This window comes from Nylanderia fulva, unplaced genomic scaffold (genome assembly GCF_048542155.1).
Source record: "Nylanderia fulva isolate GAGA-0341 unplaced genomic scaffold, ASM4854215v1 Scaffold34, whole genome shotgun sequence".
NCBI classification, from domain to species: Eukaryota; Metazoa; Arthropoda; class Insecta; order Hymenoptera; family Formicidae; genus Nylanderia; species Nylanderia fulva.
The window spans coordinates 1,873,706-1,895,524 of NW_028190411.1; the positions used below are offsets into that span (position 1 = coordinate 1,873,706).

The 21,819-nt window shown below is 32.4% G+C and overlaps 4 protein-coding genes across 14 annotated transcripts in view; 2 read left to right on the plus strand and 2 right to left on the minus strand.

Annotated features, from left to right (window-relative positions):
* The window catches only part of PQBP1 (poly-glutamine tract binding protein 1), a 31,927-nt gene extending 23,525 nt beyond the window's left edge, over positions 1-8,402 (plus strand). Inside the window, exons 1-6 of one of the 2 annotated variants that reach the window (XM_029311011.2) lie at positions 5,769-6,340; positions 6,583-6,692; positions 7,069-7,244; positions 7,488-7,677; positions 7,782-7,945; positions 8,029-8,402. In XM_029311011.2, the coding sequence (XP_029166844.1) occupies positions 6,271-6,340; positions 6,583-6,692; positions 7,069-7,244; positions 7,488-7,677; positions 7,782-7,945; positions 8,029-8,218 (900 nt within the window). In that variant the 5' untranslated portion in view covers positions 5,769-6,270 and the 3' untranslated portion in view covers positions 8,219-8,402. Of the gene's footprint in view, positions 1-5,768; positions 6,341-6,582; positions 6,693-7,068; positions 7,245-7,487; positions 7,678-7,781; positions 7,946-8,028 lie in introns of those variants that run through there. The other variant, XM_085485117.1, reaches the window with a different exon arrangement.
* Positions 514-5,408, minus strand: LOC114937518 (cdc42 homolog). Of its 6 annotated transcripts, none has more exons than XM_085485118.1 (5): positions 5,324-5,408; positions 4,177-4,366; positions 3,453-3,562; positions 3,051-3,248; positions 514-2,888 (listed from the first exon to the last, which is right to left on the minus strand). In XM_085485118.1, the coding sequence occupies exons 2-5, from the start codon at positions 4,352-4,354 to the stop codon at positions 2,799-2,801; spliced, it is 576 nt and encodes a 191-aa protein (XP_085341244.1). In that variant the 5' UTR covers positions 4,355-4,366; positions 5,324-5,408; the 3' UTR covers positions 514-2,798. The 6 variants fall into 6 exon arrangements, with proteins under 6 accessions (XP_085341244.1, XP_085341246.1, XP_085341248.1 ...); XM_085485120.1 differs by having other exon boundaries at positions 4,177-4,362; positions 5,324-5,387; XM_085485122.1 differs by lacking the exon at positions 5,324-5,408 and adding an exon at positions 5,191-5,317.
* Positions 8,403-8,475: 73 nt separating the features above from the next.
* Positions 8,476-21,819, plus strand: part of LOC114937514 (sodium/potassium/calcium exchanger 3) — a 41,155-nt gene continuing 27,811 nt past the window's right edge. Inside the window, exons 1-6 of one of the 2 annotated variants that reach the window (XM_029311001.2) lie at positions 8,476-9,364; positions 10,338-10,807; positions 13,112-13,349; positions 13,710-13,886; positions 14,017-14,322; positions 14,456-14,647. In XM_029311001.2, coding sequence (XP_029166834.1) covers positions 9,274-9,364; positions 10,338-10,807; positions 13,112-13,349; positions 13,710-13,886; positions 14,017-14,322; positions 14,456-14,647 — 1,474 coding nt within the window. In that variant the 5' untranslated portion in view covers positions 8,476-9,273. Of the gene's footprint in view, positions 9,365-10,337; positions 10,808-13,111; positions 13,350-13,709; positions 13,887-14,016; positions 14,323-14,455; positions 16,910-21,819 lie in introns of those variants that run through there. The other variant, XM_029311000.2, reaches the window with a different exon arrangement.
* Hk (potassium voltage-gated channel subfamily A regulatory beta subunit hyperkinetic) overlaps positions 11,681-21,819 on the minus strand; it is a 31,931-nt gene continuing 21,792 nt past the window's right edge. For 3 of the 4 annotated variants that reach the window (XM_029311010.2, XM_029311007.2, XM_029311008.2), the window contains one exon: positions 15,356-21,317. In XM_029311010.2, coding sequence (XP_029166843.1) covers positions 21,216-21,317 — 102 coding nt within the window. In that variant the 3' untranslated portion in view covers positions 15,356-21,215. Of the gene's footprint in view, positions 14,646-15,355; positions 21,318-21,819 lie in introns of those variants that run through there. The other variant, XR_003820900.2, reaches the window with a different exon arrangement.

Here is a 21,819-nt window from a genome sequence, read left to right on the forward strand (position 1 = left end):
AATCGAACGTACGCTATACAAAAATATATGTATCTCTCTACGATCGATGCGGATAAATCGGATCATAAAAAATCGTGGCAAATTTTTATGGCTGCATTCCAATAGCAGTTCACTGAATGGAACATTGAAATAATAAAACACACGTCGTATATAAAAACATGTATAAAATATGAAACAAGTATAAAAGTTTCGAGATGTAATAATTATGTGAGAAATTCGCATCAATAATCACTATTATTTTAAAAACGTCTCACATGTGCAATTAGTTACGAGTTATCAAAGCGTCATAACGAGTTTTCCCTTTTCAAATGTGAATATTTTTATATGTATTGTATATGAAATCTTTTCTGATCGATTGCACAATTTTGTTCGAAAAAATGTGAAAATTAACTCCCGTAGGAAATGTATCTATATATAAACGAGATTGTATTATATAAACATCTTTATTTTTATAATTCGGGAATTAAAAACAACTCAAATAGCAAGATAATATACAAAAGAAAAACTTCAGCATGATAGAAATATATATGTATATAAATATTCTTCCTGACTATAATTATATGTACGCAAATACGCACGTGCATACTCTTATAAAAAATTTCGGGCACTTATAATTAATCGTTTTTATTTCTAACTCATTTTATATGTAATATGATTCGTAATTTTGATACGAGTCATCAAGTAATCTCATTAATCTGATTTATCCTCCACTATTATTTTAAAGTCAAATCTTTTTATCCTTATCAAGTAAGTAGTTTAATGATTTTAAAGGAAATTTTTTAGCGAGATATTAATAATTTCAATTCAGGATTTTTTTGTAATTTATAAAGAGGTTCGTAAACATATCTGATTCCTGTTCCGGTAAATTATCATGTAATTAGTAGAGAGATGAGAAAAGATATATCTACAATAAAATAAGAATAATATTAAACGCGTGGGAATAACTAGAATCTAATTTAGATAAAATTCATCTTTATCATTTTTAGATAAAATACATCTAATCTTAGATAAAATTCTTCGGCCAGATGTATTCAACAGAGGTCTGTATGAGCCTGAATTCGTGACTTTCGACAATTCGTCTCCGCTATAGAGTTAAAGTATAATACAGATAATATACAAGGTCGGAAGAATGAATATTACATATCTAGAAACAAAATTTTGAGCTCTATGTCGCGTCAGATTTTTTCAACCCGTGCAAACCTTTAATATTCGATACCTTCTCTAAATTCGCAAACAAAAAGTCTTGTTATATATTATTTATATGTATGTGTGTGAATATATTGTACAAGTGATATTATTATCAATAAGAGTTGTATAGAATTGAAATTTTCTAATAATAGTATTATATTTCATATCCAGATTGAAAATTGTAATTATACCGTCTTAGTCTACTTGTATGAAATATAATATCATACATATTATATATAAGAACTAATGGAGATAAAATAAATTTATATCTGCTATGGACTATCTTAGCAAAATATTACAATTTAATTCAAAGAGATGATAATAATAATAATTAAAAAAAAAGGAAAGAAAGCTGTCTTAACTAAAACAGATTTAGAATATTTTATATTTTCATAGAGAATATATTAGCTAACAACATATTTTTGCTATTTATATTCACATGAACCAGGCAATCGACACCAATATTCTTTATAATGTAATCACTACAAAAGAGCTGGTAAAATAAAATTATTATTATAATATCTCATACATAATTAAATCATATGCGATTACAAATGACTAAAGAAATATTCGATTGCAACATAAAAAATATATTAAACTAATCAAATATATTAACGTAATTATTTATTTTACTGATAATATATCGATATGGCCACTAAGAAGATTACAGATCTTATAACAGAATTTAATTTTGTTTAATTAAACACACGAACGTGCGATATTTCTATATATGATTTTACACAATAGTAAGATTTTGTTTTATTTCTCTTTTCTCCATATTAAAAAAAAAAACAATAATAGTAAATGTAAGTTACCACGTTTTATCGTATTTCTCATTGAATCGCTTATTTTTTATGAGCTAGAATACAAAATTCAAATTTAATGAATTAAAAGTATTGGTAAAATAATTATGTGTGTTTGTAGTAAATATATACATTATAGATACAGACTGCTATAAAAAAATTGCAAAAAGTTTAAAGGCGAATATAGTATTCGCCAAAAAAGATAATAAACTTTTACTCAATATGCAAGATGTTATAAAATACAAAAATCAATAGTATTACACTCTTGCATATACGTGTATTGCCACGTGATAATCTATGGAAGATTATAAATCATAGGAAACAAAATCTATTTCTTTATGAAATAGTTTATACAAATATATAAAATGAAATTATATTTTCTTCATAAACAAATATGATTTGGAGATGTCATAATATCCCTAAATTTCCTTTTCGGAAATCTTTTTTTTTTTTTTTACATAATGTTGAATGAAACAGGACAGAGTCGACACATATGATCATGATGCAAATACAGAGACGCGCTTTTACCGGAATGATGTGAAATACGTTGATAGAACATCAAGACGAAGATAATATGATATTACAATTACAATTTGATAATTATAAAATTTACACAAAATGTCAATGTAGATAAAGATTGCTTCGTATCCACGTATATGCCAATGTTAAAAAATACTCATGTCTTATTATATATGCCTTAGAATTTAACAATTGTCACTAAATCTTTTCGCATGCAATGTATATGAGGAAACTTACAGTCTTCGTCACTGTAGAACTAACAGTTTTATAAAAAAAGTCAAACACCTACTACAAAATGGTACACCTTCTTCTTCTAACTGGTTCTGGAGGCTCTAAAGCAGCTAATATTGCCTCGTCAAAGACATTTTTAAGTCCTTTCTGAAATATTAAAAGTCTTCATAGCAAAAGAATAAAATAATTTTAAAAAACTTAGCTGTCAAATAGTAATAAACAATATAATATTTAAAACTTTTATGAATTAGCTTCCTTTCACTTTTAAATTTCTTTAATACTGAGAGTATAAATAAAAAATTATCATACCTGTGTAAGAGCGCTACATTCTACATATTTTACAGCTTTTAATTCCTTAGCAAGCTTTTCCCCTTGTTCGTTCGAAATCGCCTTTTGTTTATTTTTTGCAAGTTTTTCAATTGTCGCTGCGTCATCTCGTAAATCAATTTGCGTACCGACCAACAAAAACGGTGTTTTTTGACAATGATGCGTTATTTCCGGTACCCACTGTTAATTAAAATAAATCATTACAATAAATCATTATTAATTGTCAAAATTAACAGATTGTTTTAATTAATAGTGATTTATTTCAACAATTAACATAAAAATTAGTTGTTAAAATAAATCACTTTATATAAATTAAAATAAATCATCAGAATAAATCGAAGATAAAACAGTTGATAATGTTACAATAATTAATTCGAATTATACCTTTTCTTTAACATTTTCGAACGATGATGGAGATACAACTGAGAAGCAGACAAGAAATACATCGGTTTGCGGATAACTTAATGGCCGCAAACGATCGTAATCTTCCTGACCTGCAAAATATTCCAAAATTTTAGTAAATTGCCACTAACATAATTTTATTATATTTTCTTATTATAATAAATATATCCAGTGTTGTGCTTAGATGATTTTAAAACTTTAGCTAGATAAAGATGAAATAAAAATATGTAAATTTATCTTAGATAAGATAAAGATGTGTTTTAAATATACTTAGATAAAAGATAAAATTATATGGCAGTTCTTCTTGATAATATTATCACTTTCAGATAATATCATTTTTAAAACCGTTTATTACGCGAATACAGTTATAAAAAGCATATAAAAATATATTCATATATTTTTATTTGTTTTATCACTTACTGCTTAAATTCAATTATTTTTGTTTTATAATTGTAAAATTATCTGAACATTATTCTTGATAATTTTGAGAAGCTAACACCTTTCATCTAAGATGCAGATATAGATAATACATATTTTTATTATCTATAATAAAGATAAGCTAATTTTATTTTGATAACAGCAAACACTGGATCTATATCTGCTTTAAATTATTACTTAAATATATTATATATTATATATGTGACATAATTGATTACAAACAATTGTGTTATCTAATCATGCATATATATGTATAAATGATATTTACCAGCTGTATCAAATAATCCTAATGTATATGGCTCACCGCCAATCATAACAGTGACTGCATAATTGTCAAATACCGTTGGAACATATTCCGATGGAAATTTGTTTGTAGTATATGAAATTAATAAACATGTTTTACCAACCGCTCCGTCTCCCACTACAACACATTTTATTGTCTGCATTTTGACTTCTGTCTGTGGAAAAGAGAAAATGTTAAAAAATTATTTTTTTTTAACTCAAATATTACAAGAATATAAATTAATTGCAATAATTTAATTGCATGACGTGTAAATGTATGTATAATTTACGATGGTTTTGGGTCAAATTATCTATTATCTATATTGTATGATCCGTCATAGATGTATACTGAATATCTCACTGTAAGATATTCATTCACATATGGTGTTGTGATATGATAAATGTGTCAAACTCACTTATCTTGATATCGAATATTACTTTTGATAAATTGTTCGATACAATTAATGAAGCAACGCGAAGAAGCTCCGATATTAGATGGCCAATACAACTCTATCTATGCTCGAATAAAAAAAAAAAAAAAAAAAAAAAAATACTGGAGTCTCATTCCTCGAAAATACGAAAGAGATGATCGATGCCGGTGAAGAAGAAAAAAAAAACAAATTGCGCAATGAATCGCACGTCTGATTAACGATACAAAAACGTGCAAATAACTGCGAACCTCTTTTACACACGAGAGAAACCGTGGTAAATCCTACAGCTGTACCGAAAACTACACAAGGATCGACGTGCAGGAAGCTATATCTCGTTGTCTCACTGATTCGAATTCACATCCGACTGTATACACACACATATATATTTATATATACATATATGTACGTAGAATTTGCGTAATCCTTGCGTTTTTCGCTCGACGTCGAATATCTATTGCGACAGACGAGGGAGGGAAAAAGGATCGGCGAAAAGTGGCGTACAAGCGCACCGGAGGCTCATTGTTTTCGGAGTCGCCATTTTGAGTATTATGTCAAACACACCACCGTACAGCGGAATCAGGCGGCGGAAATCGCGCGGGACGCGAGCAAAACCGAATCCGACAGTCGTCCTCCGTCTATTAACGACGAGCTGTGATCGCTCGCGGCTAAGCGGGATGTGTAAAATTTCAGTTTAACACTCACACGCAACTGGGCGTCGACAGTGTCACTGGACAACGCTTCACAGTCACGGAGTCTGCGATCGCGCTAGACGGAAGAGTCGCGTGGACAATGCACGCGCGCAACCTTCAGGCCGATCCGCATGTACCCTCGTTTGACAGCTGTCAAGAGTGTCGACTCCGAATTTATGCTCCATTTTTTTTTTTATAATGTATATATATTAATATGAATAATATGATTTATATTATATTATTATATTAGTTATATTGATTTTGAATTTATTAAAAATACATAACTACATCTTCGTTGACAGCTGTCATGAGTGTCGACTCCGAATTTATGCTCCATTTTTTTTTTTTTTTTATAATACACATATAATGTATATATATTAATATGAATAATATAATTTATATTATATTAATATATTAGTTATATTGGTTTTAAATTTATTAAAAATACGTAACTACATCCTCGATGACAGCTGTCATGAGTGTCGACTCCGAATTTGTCCGCGAGTTTTGCTCCATTTTTTTTATTTCTCTCTAATAATAATAAATAATAATAAATAATAATAAATACATATATATTTTAATATATATATGATTTATATTATTTCTATATTATTTCATGGTGCGCAGAAGAAATAATAAAGTGCAGCTGCAAGCTGCAAAGAGCAGATCAAATATATAAACGTACTGTGAACATAAGATAATTCGTGTCGAGCTTAAAATTAATACAATAGCAAACGATAAAACATTTTAGAATATATTTCTAAATATTTGTGTTTTATGCTTTCTGTGCTGGTGGCTTCTCGATCGTTCGAACTTACAGAGCTTCGTAATGTTTGATGTTTGAGGTTACATTGTTTTGTAAACAAATCATATTTAAAGCGTGAAATATTCCGCTCGAATTATCTTAGAGCTGTTTCTACGTTTTATACATTGACATCTTTTGATTTGAGAAGGCATAAAATGCCTTTGCCAGCTGCCTTGGCTGCTCGTCTTGCAAAAAGGGGATTGATTTCTGGCTCTGAAAAACATGGTACTCTATTAAAAAATAATATATAATAATATATTAAAAAATGCAATTATTAGCAATAACTGTTTATGAAATTTTTCCGCAATTCAATTAAATTAATTTGCTTTCGATTCATAAAAACTGATATTTCTAAAAAGATATATATATATGCGCGCACACACACACACACACACACACATATATAATAAAAATTTCATGCACTGTATTTATATAATGTTTGATTACATTAATTACTAATTTTGCAGAATCTGGAAGAAAAGAGACGAAGAAGAAGGTGCATGAAGAAGTAATAGCCGAAGATTATGACAATGCAAAAGAAGAAATTAATCAAATTGATATATCACAGAAATTTATGGTACGCATAATTGTGATAGATTAGTATTAAATTTTTTAGTATATATTGAAATAGTGCAATTTTAAAGACAATTATAATTCAAGAAAATTATTTGTTCAGCTCGTGTATAATTATAACAATTAATGATAATATAATAGGTCTATATAAACAAGCAATTTAATTGGTTGATAAAAGTTACATTTATTAGAAATTCTTACAAAAGCATATTCGAGTAACAGAAGCATATTATAAGTATATGTTACAACTGTACGCAGTCTCTATCAATACTATAAAATTAACAACCGTAGGGAAAAATATATAAATTGGAAGCTAATGAGCTAAACATATTCTAATATGTATTTATACTAACATTAAAGACAATTATTTCTTCATTTAGGGTTACAGTGGATGTCCCAATAAATATAACATTTATCACGAATGTACAAAAAAATGTAAAGAATTGTGGGGACTAGGACATGTACAACCTTCAGATAAGTATTTAAAACGACAAATGAAATTAATTCAAAAATATCCTTTACCCGAGACTTGGAAGGCAGTTTATGATCCTGGATGGTAAATATTAATAGTTTTTTAGACAACTTTAAAAAAATAAGTGCTAGATTTGCAGTTATTTAAATCATAGTAATTGTGTACAGTATTTTATAACATAATCTTATTGTCAATTTATGGAAATAGACATGAATGTTTTTCAGTAATATTATTTTTGGAGAAAGATTGAAATTATATATTATTAGGAAGATATATTGTACCAAAATATTTCGCAGAGAAATTGATTAATTTAAGATCTGTTTACAGCGGACAACACTACTATTGGGATTGGTCATCTGATTTGGTATCTTGGTTGCCACCTGGTCATCCAAAGTGTCAGATATCACAACCTGCATCTCAATTACGTGAAGAATTACATTTAAAAGCAGGTGATCAAGATGATAACATGTCAAGTGATGATAGTGTTAGTGACCAAGAACAAATAGAACGAATGGAAGTTAGTATATTGTTTATATAACATTGCAAATTTACAAGTTCTTTATTATATAATATCGAAATAAAACATTTAATATTTACGCGAACAACGCTATGATTTTTTAGGTAGATGAAATTGACGTAAGGAAAGATAGGAAGACTGAAAATCGTACAAGATATAAAGGACCAGATAATAAAAGAGTTCAAAGATCTGATAGAAGTGATGGTAAAGACAAAAAAGATCGTACATTGGATCCTATGGATCCAGCATCGTATAGCGACATTCCCAGGTATGCATTTGCATTACAAACGTAGGTTTATTAATATATATAATTCTATATCATTCTCTCATTTATATATAATTATATTATAGAGGAAAATGGTCAGATGGATTGGCTAGGCATAATGAGGCCAAGACTGGTGCCGATACAACCGCATCAGGGCCTCTTTATCAAATGAGGCCATATCCCAGTCCAGGCGCTGTGTTGCGTTCAAATAGAACTAATAAAACAGAATCAGACTCAAACAAACCCAAAGTCGCGTTTCCCGAGAAACCGGAATAAATACATAACTATGACTCTTATCATGTATGTAGTTATGTTATTAACATATTGGAACAAACTGTATACTGAAATCCACTCAATGATACAAAATTATTCTTCATTGGAAAGAACTTTGTTTTAACATATAAATATTTTTAGACTAATAGAAACACTATATTATATCTCTATATATACTTTTCTCTGACGTTTCTTTGTTTTTAATTTTGCACAAGTCCTGAATTACTTAATCGCTTACATTATTGTCTAAAAAACAATTAATTAAAAATGATTGGTAAATTAGTAAACAAACTTCTTTTCCTATCATATTTCCTTATTGTGGAAATTTTATATCAGTGCATATTTGAATTACATGTGTACCTGATAGATTGATATTTTTCACAATGTTGCTGTTTAAAAATATTCTTATCAAAAATCTATTTACGTTTTATTCGATAAGCTCAAGATAAATAAAAATTTCAAAATTGCCATTTCGAAAAATACGTTGATGCCATTAACTAATAATGCTCTTTAATAAAATGCGACATGTATGCGAATTAATTTCTATCATAATAAGAAAATATTTTCAGCGTATAAATATATTTCTTGAGAAAGAAAACATCTGTAGATAAAAACTATAATATAATTGAAACTACGTAAGGACACAATTGAATCAAAATATCAAATAATTGCACCAAAATCAAATTTTTACCTCGATATCGATCGTAAAAAATTAAAATTGACGTGATATACGTCAGTCATCGATAGAGAGGTGGACGAGAGATCTATATATATATATGAAGTAATTGATCGATAATCCACGATATATGATCTTTTATACGTATCTTTATCTAATTTTGTTCTACTCGAACAACCGAAGGAGTTATCTCTCTCTGTCTCAGTAGGAAGGAGAGAGGGTTCTCTAGTCGACGGAATTTATCATAAATACTGTCAGTTACTGTGGTTCAAGTAGCAGTTTACCGTATTTCGTTCGAGTGGTTGGGTCGCTAAAAATTCACTCGCTGATTAAAAAAAAAATTGAGCGAGAGCAACACTTTCGCGAATGAAAATTTACGAGAATGACTATCGGTATCGCGCTGACGATACTTATCATTCTTAATCACTCGCCTGTCGACAGTGTCGCGGATCTAGGATTTGCGCGGTTGTTCGGTGAGTTCAACGAGAGAGGAAGCTTTATCTCGGCGCGAATTTATTGATCACGTAAATAAATATTCGCACCACATCTTCTTGCGATCACGAAACCCTCTGACAAAAAAAGAAAAAAATGTTTACGAATTCGCGATACAGCTGATTGGAAAAAGAGGAAAATGGATCTTCAGCGTAATGATAAAGACATTAAAGTGAACCTATCAAGGTGCGAAACATCGGTGAGATTTGGCAGATCGTTTGTGGGAAGTTTGTAATTAGAAAGTTATCTGGAGTTTGTGTTCTTGTAATTAATTTAAAATTCATATAATTGATGAGAATTCTAATATAAGTTTTATTCGAGAGTTAGGCATAGTTATTGTAATTTATTTAATTTGTATCGTTTTATAGACGTAAATTTATTTTGTGTATGTTTTGTGTTGTAAGATATGTTTTTACAACACTCATTATAAATTATTATGCCAAGTCTTACCTATTTCTGATATGCATAATATTATTAATGATCTTTTTTTGCTAATATGAACTGTAAAAATAATACGTACATTGAATTATTGCAAAAAAAATAGAAAATGCGAAAAGAAATGTAAAGAAAAAAATAGAGAAAATGTGTATAAAAAATTTAAAGTAAACGAACAAAAATAGTCTAAAATACGTACTTTTATATTTGTAAAATTACAATTGTAAATACACATGCAGAGATAAAAGAAGTTATAATATTCAGAATAAATACATGGTAAAGGAACATATTTGCATATTTTAGAAACAAAATAGAGATAAAAAAAATATGTTACAGTTCAAAAAATATCACATTGTTTTATATGCATAGTACATTAACAATTGAAAAATAATACAGAGCCACCTAAGTAGCAAACTGACGTCATTAAACGTCAAAATGATATACGCTTGCTACCTGGGCAATTACAATACTTATAGCCAAATGTTTTTCTCTCCGTGAGAATGACTTTCTCGATTATAGATGAGAACTTATCCGCAATCTCGATCCTTGAAGAATTTCCAAAGGACGGTTCGAACCAGGCTGACCGGATCCGATACGACGATTCGCCGCTCGAGGATGTCGCAAGACCGGAAGAAAACTGCACGGGTCGCTCGATCGAGGAGTTCCCGGAGGTCTTCACTCTGGAGCAGCGTCGTCGAGGCGCGGCGGCGCTTCACATCTTCTTCGGGTTCTACTGCTTCATCCTGACGGCCTTCGTCTGCAACGACTACCTGCTGCCGACCCTGGACATCATTTGCGTACGCCTGAACATCAGCAGTGACGTCGCCGGGGCGACCTTCCTTGCCACCGCTAACTGCTTTCCCGAGCTCTTTGTCAACGTCATCGGCACCTTTTTGACGGAATCCGACCTCGGGGTCGGCACCGTCATGGGTGGCGCGGTCTTCAATACCTTCGCGACTCCAGCGTGCGGCGCGTTATCGGCGACCCACGTGAGTACACTTAAGTATATTATAGTTAAGTAATAACGCGTGGAATGTTATTGAATAATGACAATATACGTCTGACAACGAGAAACCTACTTACAATTAGTTTGTATACCTAGAGATCTACATATACAGATACGTCCTATTTACCACGTATTAACCACGTATGTGTATCTGCAATCTCGCGCGAATAAGTAGAGGAAAGATACCAAAGTTGACATTTATACATAAATTCTGAAATCTCTATATTTGTAAAAGGCTTAAAGTATGAGATATTTATTAGAAACTATTGGCTAATATCATATATTTTTATTGTCAAATTTTTGTTAAAGAAATAAAAATTGAAGTCTGAGAAAATACATTGAAATTACTTTTGATAAAGGTAATTATAAGAAAAATAGAAATAATAAATAATAAAAAAATAGAAGTAAAATAGTCCCTAATTCTCTGTGCAAATCAGCATCCACTGTATAATGAGAATATTATCGATGTATTATTATCTATCTCGCTTATCAGCAATTATTTTTATTAATGATACATGATTGTGATTTGCCATCTATATATGCACATAAATACATCATCGTTAAAAATTATTTTTTTTTATCGACGATAAGTCATTTCATTGAGACGATATGTGATTTATTAATTCCCGAAACAGAACATTTTTTCTTATGTGGATTGTACATATATTAATTTGATTCGTCATTTATATAAATCTATTTCTTAAATAAAAAAAATTATTAATTAAAAATAGATATAGGATGTGTAGAAAAATGAATATGAAATGTTTTAATAATAATTATGATTAGCTTAATAAAACTCATTATCTAATCATGGGGATTTATTGAGATTTGAGAAGTATGAAGAAGAACCAGAGAATTAGATTACACTCTTTGTTATTTTTTAATAACACGTTATTACTTAATACGAATCAGCTGATACGCAAAATCTTGTTTATGCATAGATTACAATGCCCCAGAAAATAATACATTTCTTACTTTAAAATACCTCAAATCACAAAGCAGACTAATATATCTCGTGTATTATTCGTTTTTTCTTATTTACGATTAGCAGCAGTAATTCGTGGTTCACGAACATTTAATTGTTATCTAAGAGATTCAGATATCAGTGACAATTATTCCACGATATCATCATATAATGTCAAATATCTAATTATATAATTAATTATCATATAATTATAATATAATCATAATTTAATACATAAAATATAATTGAAAAATCTTCGCGAGTTTATTGTTGATGCGATTAAATATTTTTATTTATTAAATGTGATGATATATTTTATTGAAACATGTATTTTTTGTTTCTTTAATCTATTATGTAAAAGTTGCGAGCGAAGAAATTTGCAAAGATTGTTTCGGATTATTTTTTTTCGATTATTATCATTAAATTAATTGACATATCGTTGCACGTGATACTAAAGATTTAATTACACGAGAAAAATAAATTCACAATGGCTTATTTTTCTGTTTTAATCCGTACAGATTCTTCAGCAAATGACACATATATTATTGCATTATCTCTTCAAAGATTTTTTTTAATTCACAATTCTGTAAACGAAATTCTGTAAACCATAATTGTCGATTTTGTTCACCGTTACCAGTGAACTAGAAAATTGATTAAACTCTACAAAGTAAACATAAAAATTATAGTGCTTATTCAAGTGTTGCATTACGGGATATCAGTTATAAAGCGCAATATGTGTGTAATTATATCAGCTATATAAGGTCATGAATTTCGTGAGTAATATTTCATGTGCGCACACATATACATCACACACATTTGCTTATGTAAATAATATTTTTTTATAAATATTTTCATGATTTGCAGAATTTTTTCCCTGGCATTTACTGTTGCATTCGATAAATACGAGCCAATTTTCAATTGTTCATTTTATCTTTGATTCCGATACTTTGACTGCGATAAATTTTTAAAATATAAATGCGTGTGTAACATATCGCTTTAAATATCTTGTAATTTTTCAATTTCATTATTATTGATGCAAATATTGTATCAGCAATATCAAAAAGAGCCACAATTGATGCTCGTGTGCAAAATTCCATATATAAAAAAGATCATAAAATTAATTTAACATAAATATTATCGAGATAGCTCACGCAACATTTTTATAATATATTATCATTTTCTTATAGCTTTTTATTATTATATTTCTCCTATAACTTTTTATTATATTTTTCCTACAGCTTTTTACATTAGAGTGAGCCATTATTCTGCCGCGTTATATGTCAAAGTAAATTAAAACAATTTTTTTCTTAAATTTTCCAACAGGCAATACCATTAGAATGGCGAATATTAACTCGAGATTGTATACTTTACACGCTATCGGTCACCATCTTAGTAATCGTGATGTGGGACGGCGTAATCAAGTTGTACGAAGCAATCATCCTCATGGTACTGTTCGTCATTTATTTGACGATATTGTTTTGCAGCAGATGCTTTGCACGTTGGCATAATAAACTCGCGCGTCTGTACAAGAATCGCAGAACGAATTTTTCGGAAAAAGAAAGTAAGTTTCTCTTCGAAGTATATCTGTTTTGTGCAATTTCCATACGCCTTTCCACGATGTGATCAAGCTTCTCAACAGCTAACACAGATCGTCTGCTATAAAAGTACTTGCTGTGGATTCGAGCTTTGAATATTTTATGTTATAATTTGTGTGTCTTTACGACACATGAACGATTCATAATTCTTTTTAAAATATCGCGACGAATAAACTTTGGATGAAGCTGATTATTTTGAAGGATAAGTATCAATTGCTCGAGTCTCTAATCTTTAACGCGTAACAATAACTCTATTCAGTTATACGTTTGTCTAAAATTCTAGAAGTGAGTACAGAGACCTACATAAGAATTTTATTATCCAACAGTTCCTAAAGACAAGGAAGAGTCAATGCCTGACGGTTCGTACAGGCCTTATTTCCACGGAGAACTCGTGGCGGAATATCGAAAAAAGAGCTTGACGAGCAACAGCGGTCGCAAGTCTATCTCCGACGTGGAAACGCCGAATCAAATCGTGGAACAAGCGGAAGAATATGTAGAACCAGGTATCTATACGAATCAATCACTCATTTACAATTACGAGAAAAATGGGCTTCAAAATCAAATATTACGATAAGATATAAAACGATATTTAGTATTAGCAAATCGCTGATGAGTTATGCTCTATGCTTTTAGATACACCCTTTGTGTGGCCGACCGGAGGAAACCTGGCGAAAATTTGGTTCTGGTTCGTCTGGCCGTTGAAGCTGATGTTGTTTCTCACCGTGCCAGACATCAGGTACAAACGATGGCGAGATTGGTATCTGATAACGTTCGTCATGTGCGTGATATGGATCGCGATATCTTCCTACCTGACGTCGTGGACGACTACTGTTCTGGGCGACACCATCGGGATCCCGGATTCCGTGATGGGCATCACGTTACAGGCCGCAGGAGGCAACATGCCGGAGCTGGTCTCCATCGTAATCCTCTCTAGACAAGGTGAGCTGATTTATGATGGAATCGATTGAGGAAAAACTTACTCGTCAAAGGGCCGAGATCCGAGAGTTAGGAAATGCACAAAATTGTGCACAACATCGTCTGGTGATTCGGATCGATCCTTTCCTTCCCACAGGTAACGGAGACATGGCGATGAGTAATACGTTGGGCGCGAACACACTCGACATCCTGCTGTGTCTCGGTTTACCGTGGATGATAAAGATACTCATTCACAAGAAGGACATCAAGATCATCTCGGACGCTCTAAGTTACAGCGTGCTCTCGATCATTGTCTGCGTCATCGCTTTCTACACGGTGACTGCGGTCTGTAAGTATCGATTGAACAAAAAAGTGGGTCTCATTTGCCTGATATTGTACGCGATATTCTTAGTTTTCGCTCTGTTGTTTGAACTGAACATCTTCTTCCCGGTGAATTTACCCATGTGTTCTTAAAAAACTCTGTCGTCATTTTACGAGTTTTTTTTTGTATAATCAATTCGAGATTTTTTTTGTATAATCAATTGTTCAATTCGAGAAAGATAAGAATGAATCAAAGATACTTCTGCTAACTTTGAGATTATTCTATATACATAGATATATGTAAAAGCAATAACGAAAGTTCCTAACGATTGAAAATACTTTTTTTCATCGTTACTCGTAATGAAAAAAAAAATCATTATTAAATTGTGAAATATTATCATCAAGATATTTTTTCCATTTTGGTTTCATGTATTTATATTTTATCTACAATATATCAAGGACACTGTGTTGTATATATTAGAATATAAATATAATTTATAATAAAAATTATTTTTTTCTTACGTTATAGGAAAAAAAGGATATTAAAAAAAGATTTTTCTTTCATTTTTCAACTTATTTTCTTTATAATTAGCTCTGTACACGAGATATGAACTTTGCAAACTCGCGGATCGACATTGTTGTTAGTGTAATGACTTTGATAAAGGTTGTATATATTTAGAACACGATAAAATATACTCATGCAATATCTTTCCTAATAAGTAATATTCCATAGATGTGAGTTTTTATATTTTTTTATTATAAAAATTATTATATATATAATCTTTATACACTAGATGTTATATAATGCTGTAAATCATGAAGACGCAAAAGTGTTTTTGAAGTATTCTATTTTTTTGAGATGGGCCAATCGCGCGCGATCCGTTTGTATTTTTCTTTGCGTATTCAGAGTTTATAGATGAAGATCTGGTTACAATTTGTAAGTATTATTTCATAAATTTTTTTGCAAAAAAAATATACGTAATTTCGAAGAGAGAATCGCTCTAAAAATTGCAAACGAGATGTAGATCCCGATATCGTAAAAGTACCATCCGCCCATCCCAAACTTGATGCATTATAGTATAAATTGGCTATATATATATTTACAAGCGGACGGCATGACATTTCTTCTCTGATATCGATTCTGTTTCCGCATTCTACGAGCACGAAGCGATCGTGATGTCACGTCCAATTACTTTTTTTTTTAATACCGCCAAATGTAGCAAGTCCGTTTGAGAAAGAGTTTAATCCTCTTTTCAAATATCAATTTTACATATAAATACTACGCGTGTGTATAAATTCGCAATTTCATCCAAATACGATCTCGCGCCACACATTTTTTCACTCCTAATTTCATTGTAAAATATACATCTTTTTCCATGGGCGTCCATTTGCCTCCCCTCGGAACCAGTAAAAAAATTAAGCATTTGCTCTTCTTTTGAAGAAAGCCTAGAATTTATTTGTATATTTAATATAAAAAAATAATAATAAAAGAATTAAGGAAAAATAAGAAATAAAAAAATGTTAATTATGCCCATTCCTGGAAAAAATCCTGCGACGCCCATGTCTTTCTCTCTTCGTTGAAAATCTTATATTTCATATGATTGGAAGAAATGTGTCATCATCGTATTCGGTGACAATAGTTACAAGCCAATTATCACAGCAATGGGACATCAGTGATAAAATCATCCCAGCCCATCGCAGCATTGGTCCCCTTTGGTCATCCAGGATGTCACCAATGACCGTACGCGGATATACCCAATGACCTTTAGGATATCCCCTTAGCGATGGGCACCAGGACCTCTCAAGATAGACGACGACTCGTTCCCATTGCTGTTCTTCCGGTTTAGCGTTACGAGACTTGAATCAAGCTCTTCGTGCTCTTAAAATCGTGGAAACGATCGGGCAACAAAATATCATGACGACGATTCGTTAATTTCTTTTTTTTTATTCGATACGATTAGGAAAAGGACTCTGCGCGTGTCGGAAATATTTTTTTTTTTTTTAATTTTGTTGGACTCGGATATATTGCTTTTTTCTCTCTATTATATGGCGTTGCGGCCTTGCCGTACCTTGCCTTTGTATCGTATATGGAGATATATACGATATGGATTTACGCTTTTATATGTCAGCATATGAGATCTATATGTATATTATTGTACCTATTTACGGGAGTAAACAGGCGATAAGTAAGTAAAGGCGGTAAAGGCAGGTGTACCGCAATAGGCCGCGGTGAGACACGTTAGGTCTCTCTTGTTTTTAAGTAATTCCTCTTAATTTGGAGTAAATCATATTATTTTAGGAAAAAAGTATCGAGAGAGTATGTAAAAATCGATATTCTGGGAAAAATCATAAAAAAACTTTATATATTATGTATATATCTTCTTTATATTAATTATGGTCGATCGTTAACACATGGCCTGTCCTTCGTGGGCAATATGTAAAAATCAAATAAAAATTATTAATATTATAATGTAATCGCTAAAAGCTATAATAGTGGAAACTGGTCTTCGCTGGATCCCCTTGACTTTTAGTTTAGGAGTGTCTTATCTGGATTAACGTGCAGTCTGCTTCTTAGCTTTGTGTTCAAAATTTGTAATATTGATACTGTGACATCCTATTAGCGATAATATATTAATCTTTATTACGGTATACAAAAAAAAACGTAAAGTGTATAAACTGCACGAACTTCAATTAAAATATATACGTGTATTCGTTTCTTGTATTGAAATACGATAAGCAATAATTAAGCATATATATATATATATATATATATATATATATATGTATATAAATCTTTTAAATAATTATATATTATAGGAAACTTTTCTTCGTCTAATCTGACTTTTTTTAAGAATAAATTCATTCGATCTGATTCAATCTAAGATAATATACTAATATAATATTACAAGCGATAATATAGCATCGGGACAATCGGGATATAACGAAATATTGCGTAAAAGTGGCAAAATGAAAACTCTGTTCTCTGGAAATATATATCTTTTTCTCCTCCGAAGCGTTTTTCTCGTTAGGACGAATTAATTACCTAATTACAGCGGTTGTAAAAGCAGAAGCTCGTCACGGAAAGAACCGATTGCATATTAAAATGATACTAACTAAATAAAGCATCGTGTCAATTTTTTACTTGTGCCGTCAATTTTATCTTTATAGAGCGACATCAGATAAACGATCTCTCGAATCTGGGTTTTCGTTATCTCCGCGCGCAGCTTTCACCGATAATCCTTTCGATAATCCCTTCGTCGGCAACAAGAGCAGATCGGCATTTTTACATCGTAAATATTCGGAAATGTACAAAATAACGGATGATTGACGAATCGATGACGATTAACAGTCCCTCCGGATGAGTATCGCTTTTCTTTCCGGTTTGTTAATATATATACGTTAATGCGAATTATTATATGTATATTTGCTCGCGATGTTCGATTTGTGTAGAGACTTTCCTTCCGCTCCCTATCACTTCCAAATATTTACGCTAGATCACCTACATCTCTCGCTCTGTATCTATATGTATATATGTATATATATTATATATATATATGTATTATATATAACGTTTCGCGGACAAAAGTTCTGAGTTCGAAGAGATCGTTATTGCGCGCGATAAAAGCGTACTGGCAGCTTCCATTATTAAATCCCCTTCTCTCTGAGAGCATGCGACAACATCGTACAATTTCCAAGAGGCTCTCTCGCATTTATCATCGATAATTGGCTTGACAAGATTAAGTGAAATGTCAATGATATTCTGTACAGAGAGAGAGAGAAAGAGAGAGAAAGAGAGAGAGATAGAGAGAAAGTGCGCGAAGAAAATTCCCGCATTTTTATACATACTCGTAAAAATGAGTTTAACTTACATCACGCGCGCGGATGCGAAATATTGATAATGCGTATCGCACTTTCGTTCTTTTTGAGTGAGAAAAGAGTTCAAAAGAATAATAATAATCATATATAAAACGAACGCACGCGTATAGTGTGTGTGTGTTGGTTTTTTTTTGGTTCGAAGGAGATTATAATAATGTAGTTTTAATGTATAGGTATGTTTCTCGTGTACCTGCTTAAAAATGCGTTTATACTTTGATATATTAGTACACACGCAAAATTTAGAAAAAAGAGGATTTCGAGATTTAATTGAAAATTCGACTGCAGATTTTAATCCGAAGAATGCGCGCGATATTTTTTTAAATATATAGTTTAAACTTTACGGAGAGCGAGAAATTTTCTCACAATCTGTCATACTTGAGCAATATGTTTGAATGGATCGGAAAAGCTTATTATAACGAAGATATGATACGTATCGTGATGACTCTGTCAACATTTTTTTTTAAAAGCAACGCGCGAGATAAATGAAAAAAAAATAGTTCTTCTTTGTCAGAAGCATCGACACTTTGCACAAAGATGTAATCGTAGAGATCACTATGAATCTCGCAAGTCTCTCTTCAAGATAAATGATCTTTCCTGAGAATGTGCTGTATCTCTTTCAAAGCGAAAAGTTCTTGTGTGGGAGAGCTAAACAAACGTCGTCTCTTTTTCATATCTATTGAACTAAATCTTTTGTGCACAAACTGTCCAGTTCTTCGAAGATTCCTCAAAATTCTATCATGTAATTGTATATCCGAGTTTGATTGTGAATTTGCAAATATTTAATTAGTACATGGCGTTTTAGGAAACACAAACGTATGCAAGAATATTACAAATGTAAAATATAATCCCGCTAAGAAATTTATCAATCCAAGGAATTCAATTTAACAGGTGAATGGAAACTAAAGAATTAAATAGAATTTCAATAAAAAATTCATTTTTCTACTAGAGTCCACTTTTCGTCCATTTCGATTTATTCTACCGATTCGATTGATCATCGAAACCGGCAATTGCTTGTTCTCAATTATCGTCTTTTTTCTTCTCGTGTAATTTACTCTCTGACTTTTCATTCACTAGCAAAAAAAAATTAATTTTTCAAAGTATTCTTTATACGCGGTTTTTAATGCAAAACAATCAGAGACCATAAAAATAAATAGAAAAGGAAATTGATTAAAAAAAAAAATGCGAAAAATTAGGCGTGGTGAAAATACATGACGGATTTCCGGAGTCAATAAAGTGGTGTACGAGATGTGTATCGAAGGTGAGAAAATATCGGATAGAGTATTCAAAACGTGGCGATTACTGATAGTATTCGTTCTTGATAAATCCTTAAGATCTATAACGTAACTTTTAGATGATAATCGACGTGCTATGTTGTTCGCAAATCGCCCTTGCTCGACTATAGTGAGTGGCGGAATGAATGTACTCTGCTGGACACTCCAAATTCCTGGTCATTCACTACGAGTGTGAGTAGCAAACGGGATTATTAATTAACGCTAAGAATAATGAACACTTGGAATCGCGAATGGAAACCTCGACGATAAATCCTCCGACCGAGGGAGAGAAAGAGAAAGAGAAAGAGAGGGTGGGAGGAAGATAGAGAGACTTCCGGAGAGACTTATGTGGAATAAGCCTGATCACCTTTTCTCGGAAAATGCTTTCGAAAAGCGCGACACGCGATTCCGCTGTAACACGGGAGAAAGATTCCTCGTCGCGTCTATAATCCTCTTCTACGTAAAATCTACTGGTAAAAGTATATTGTGTATCAGGTGCGGAAAATTGACAATTGATCACGAGTGCGGGGGATAAACGCACGAGCCGAAGGCGAGTGCGACCACCTCACACGAGTGAACAATTGTCAATCCGTACGTGATACACATACTATTTTGTATTACAAGTGCAGGCAAAGTGGCTTTGTGCGCGTTTTCTGTGCGCGAGGTGGCCGATATCTTGCGGCGGCACGGTGCGGGAATAGCCGTGTTCAATACATTGCCCACGGCTTCAGCCGTGGACAATGACTTTGAACGCGGCTCAGCCGTAGGCAATGGCTGTGAATGCGGCTTATTCACTCACCGCTAGATGGCGGCGTGGGAAATCGGCCGCTTTCCGCACAGAAAACACGCACACAAAGTGCCACTTTGCCTGTACGTGTAATACAAAAGTATATCCACGTAATGACGTACGCGAGAGAGCAGATACAAATATCGTGCTTAGAAGAAGTATCCCGACTTGGTGGTCTCGCGGGCAAGTTCCCGGATGTTGTTCTCGTTATTAGTAAGTATTGTCATCGACTCGTGTGTGTCGTATGTACAATTCGGACCTACCGAGGGGATGAAAGCGAGGATGTGTGCGCGTCCCTAACAGCGCACATATCCCGAAGATGTTCCGAGAACATCCTGATAATGCCCTCTGAATATCTTTCGGATATGTCGTGCTATGCTAGGGGTGTGTGTCTGTTTGTTTGTTTGTTTGCGTGTCTGTGGACGACGAGAGAGAGACGCGCGGACGTTTTCGGTCCTCTTCGCGGGCTTCGACAATTTATACACATTTGTTTAGGGCAGCGAGTCGCCTGCCGTCCGCGCATCTCACTGTATCTCGCAGAACGACATCTTGTTGTTCACCTCCTTGGTCTGCTCCTGATCCTGACTGTTGCCGCCCTCGCTCTTCGGACTACCCGCTTCCTCCAGGGAGCCCCCACCACTTCCGTGGGGGCACATCGATTGTCATCTAAGCGCCAGGGTGGATATCATCGGCGGTCGGGACGGTTTGTTGTCAAGAATCCTCTCGAGCTCGCTCATTATGCTCGCGTTCAACTTTGGGATAAGCTGAAAATTCGCATTTTTTTTCTCCTTATTTTTCTCGCCAATCCGCGACTTTCGCGGTGAGATTCATTATACGATCTTCAACTGCATTACGGCTTAATTGCAATTTTAAATGAGAGAAACTAATTAGCTTTGATTTAATTAGCTTCGAAGATATACTAGACAGCTCTCTCTCCTATTCTTTATCAGACGAGAATTGATAAAGAAAAAATGGTTTCGCAACGCAATGACAGATCAATTAAAACTCTGTTGACAAGCGACTTTAAGGCGTTAAATGATATCATCTGACGATGATAAGAAGAGTGTAATTTCGATCTTAATCTTACACGAGATGTCGTTCACTCTAAAGCATGGGCGTCCACAAAGGAGGACAAGAACACTGGAATTTATTTGCATATTTAATATTAAAAAAAAAAAGAAAAAAAAAGAAAATAAAATTTTTAAAAATTAAGAGAAAATAAAAAAATCAGGAATAAAAAAAATTTTAATCACGTTCCCTCTCGGA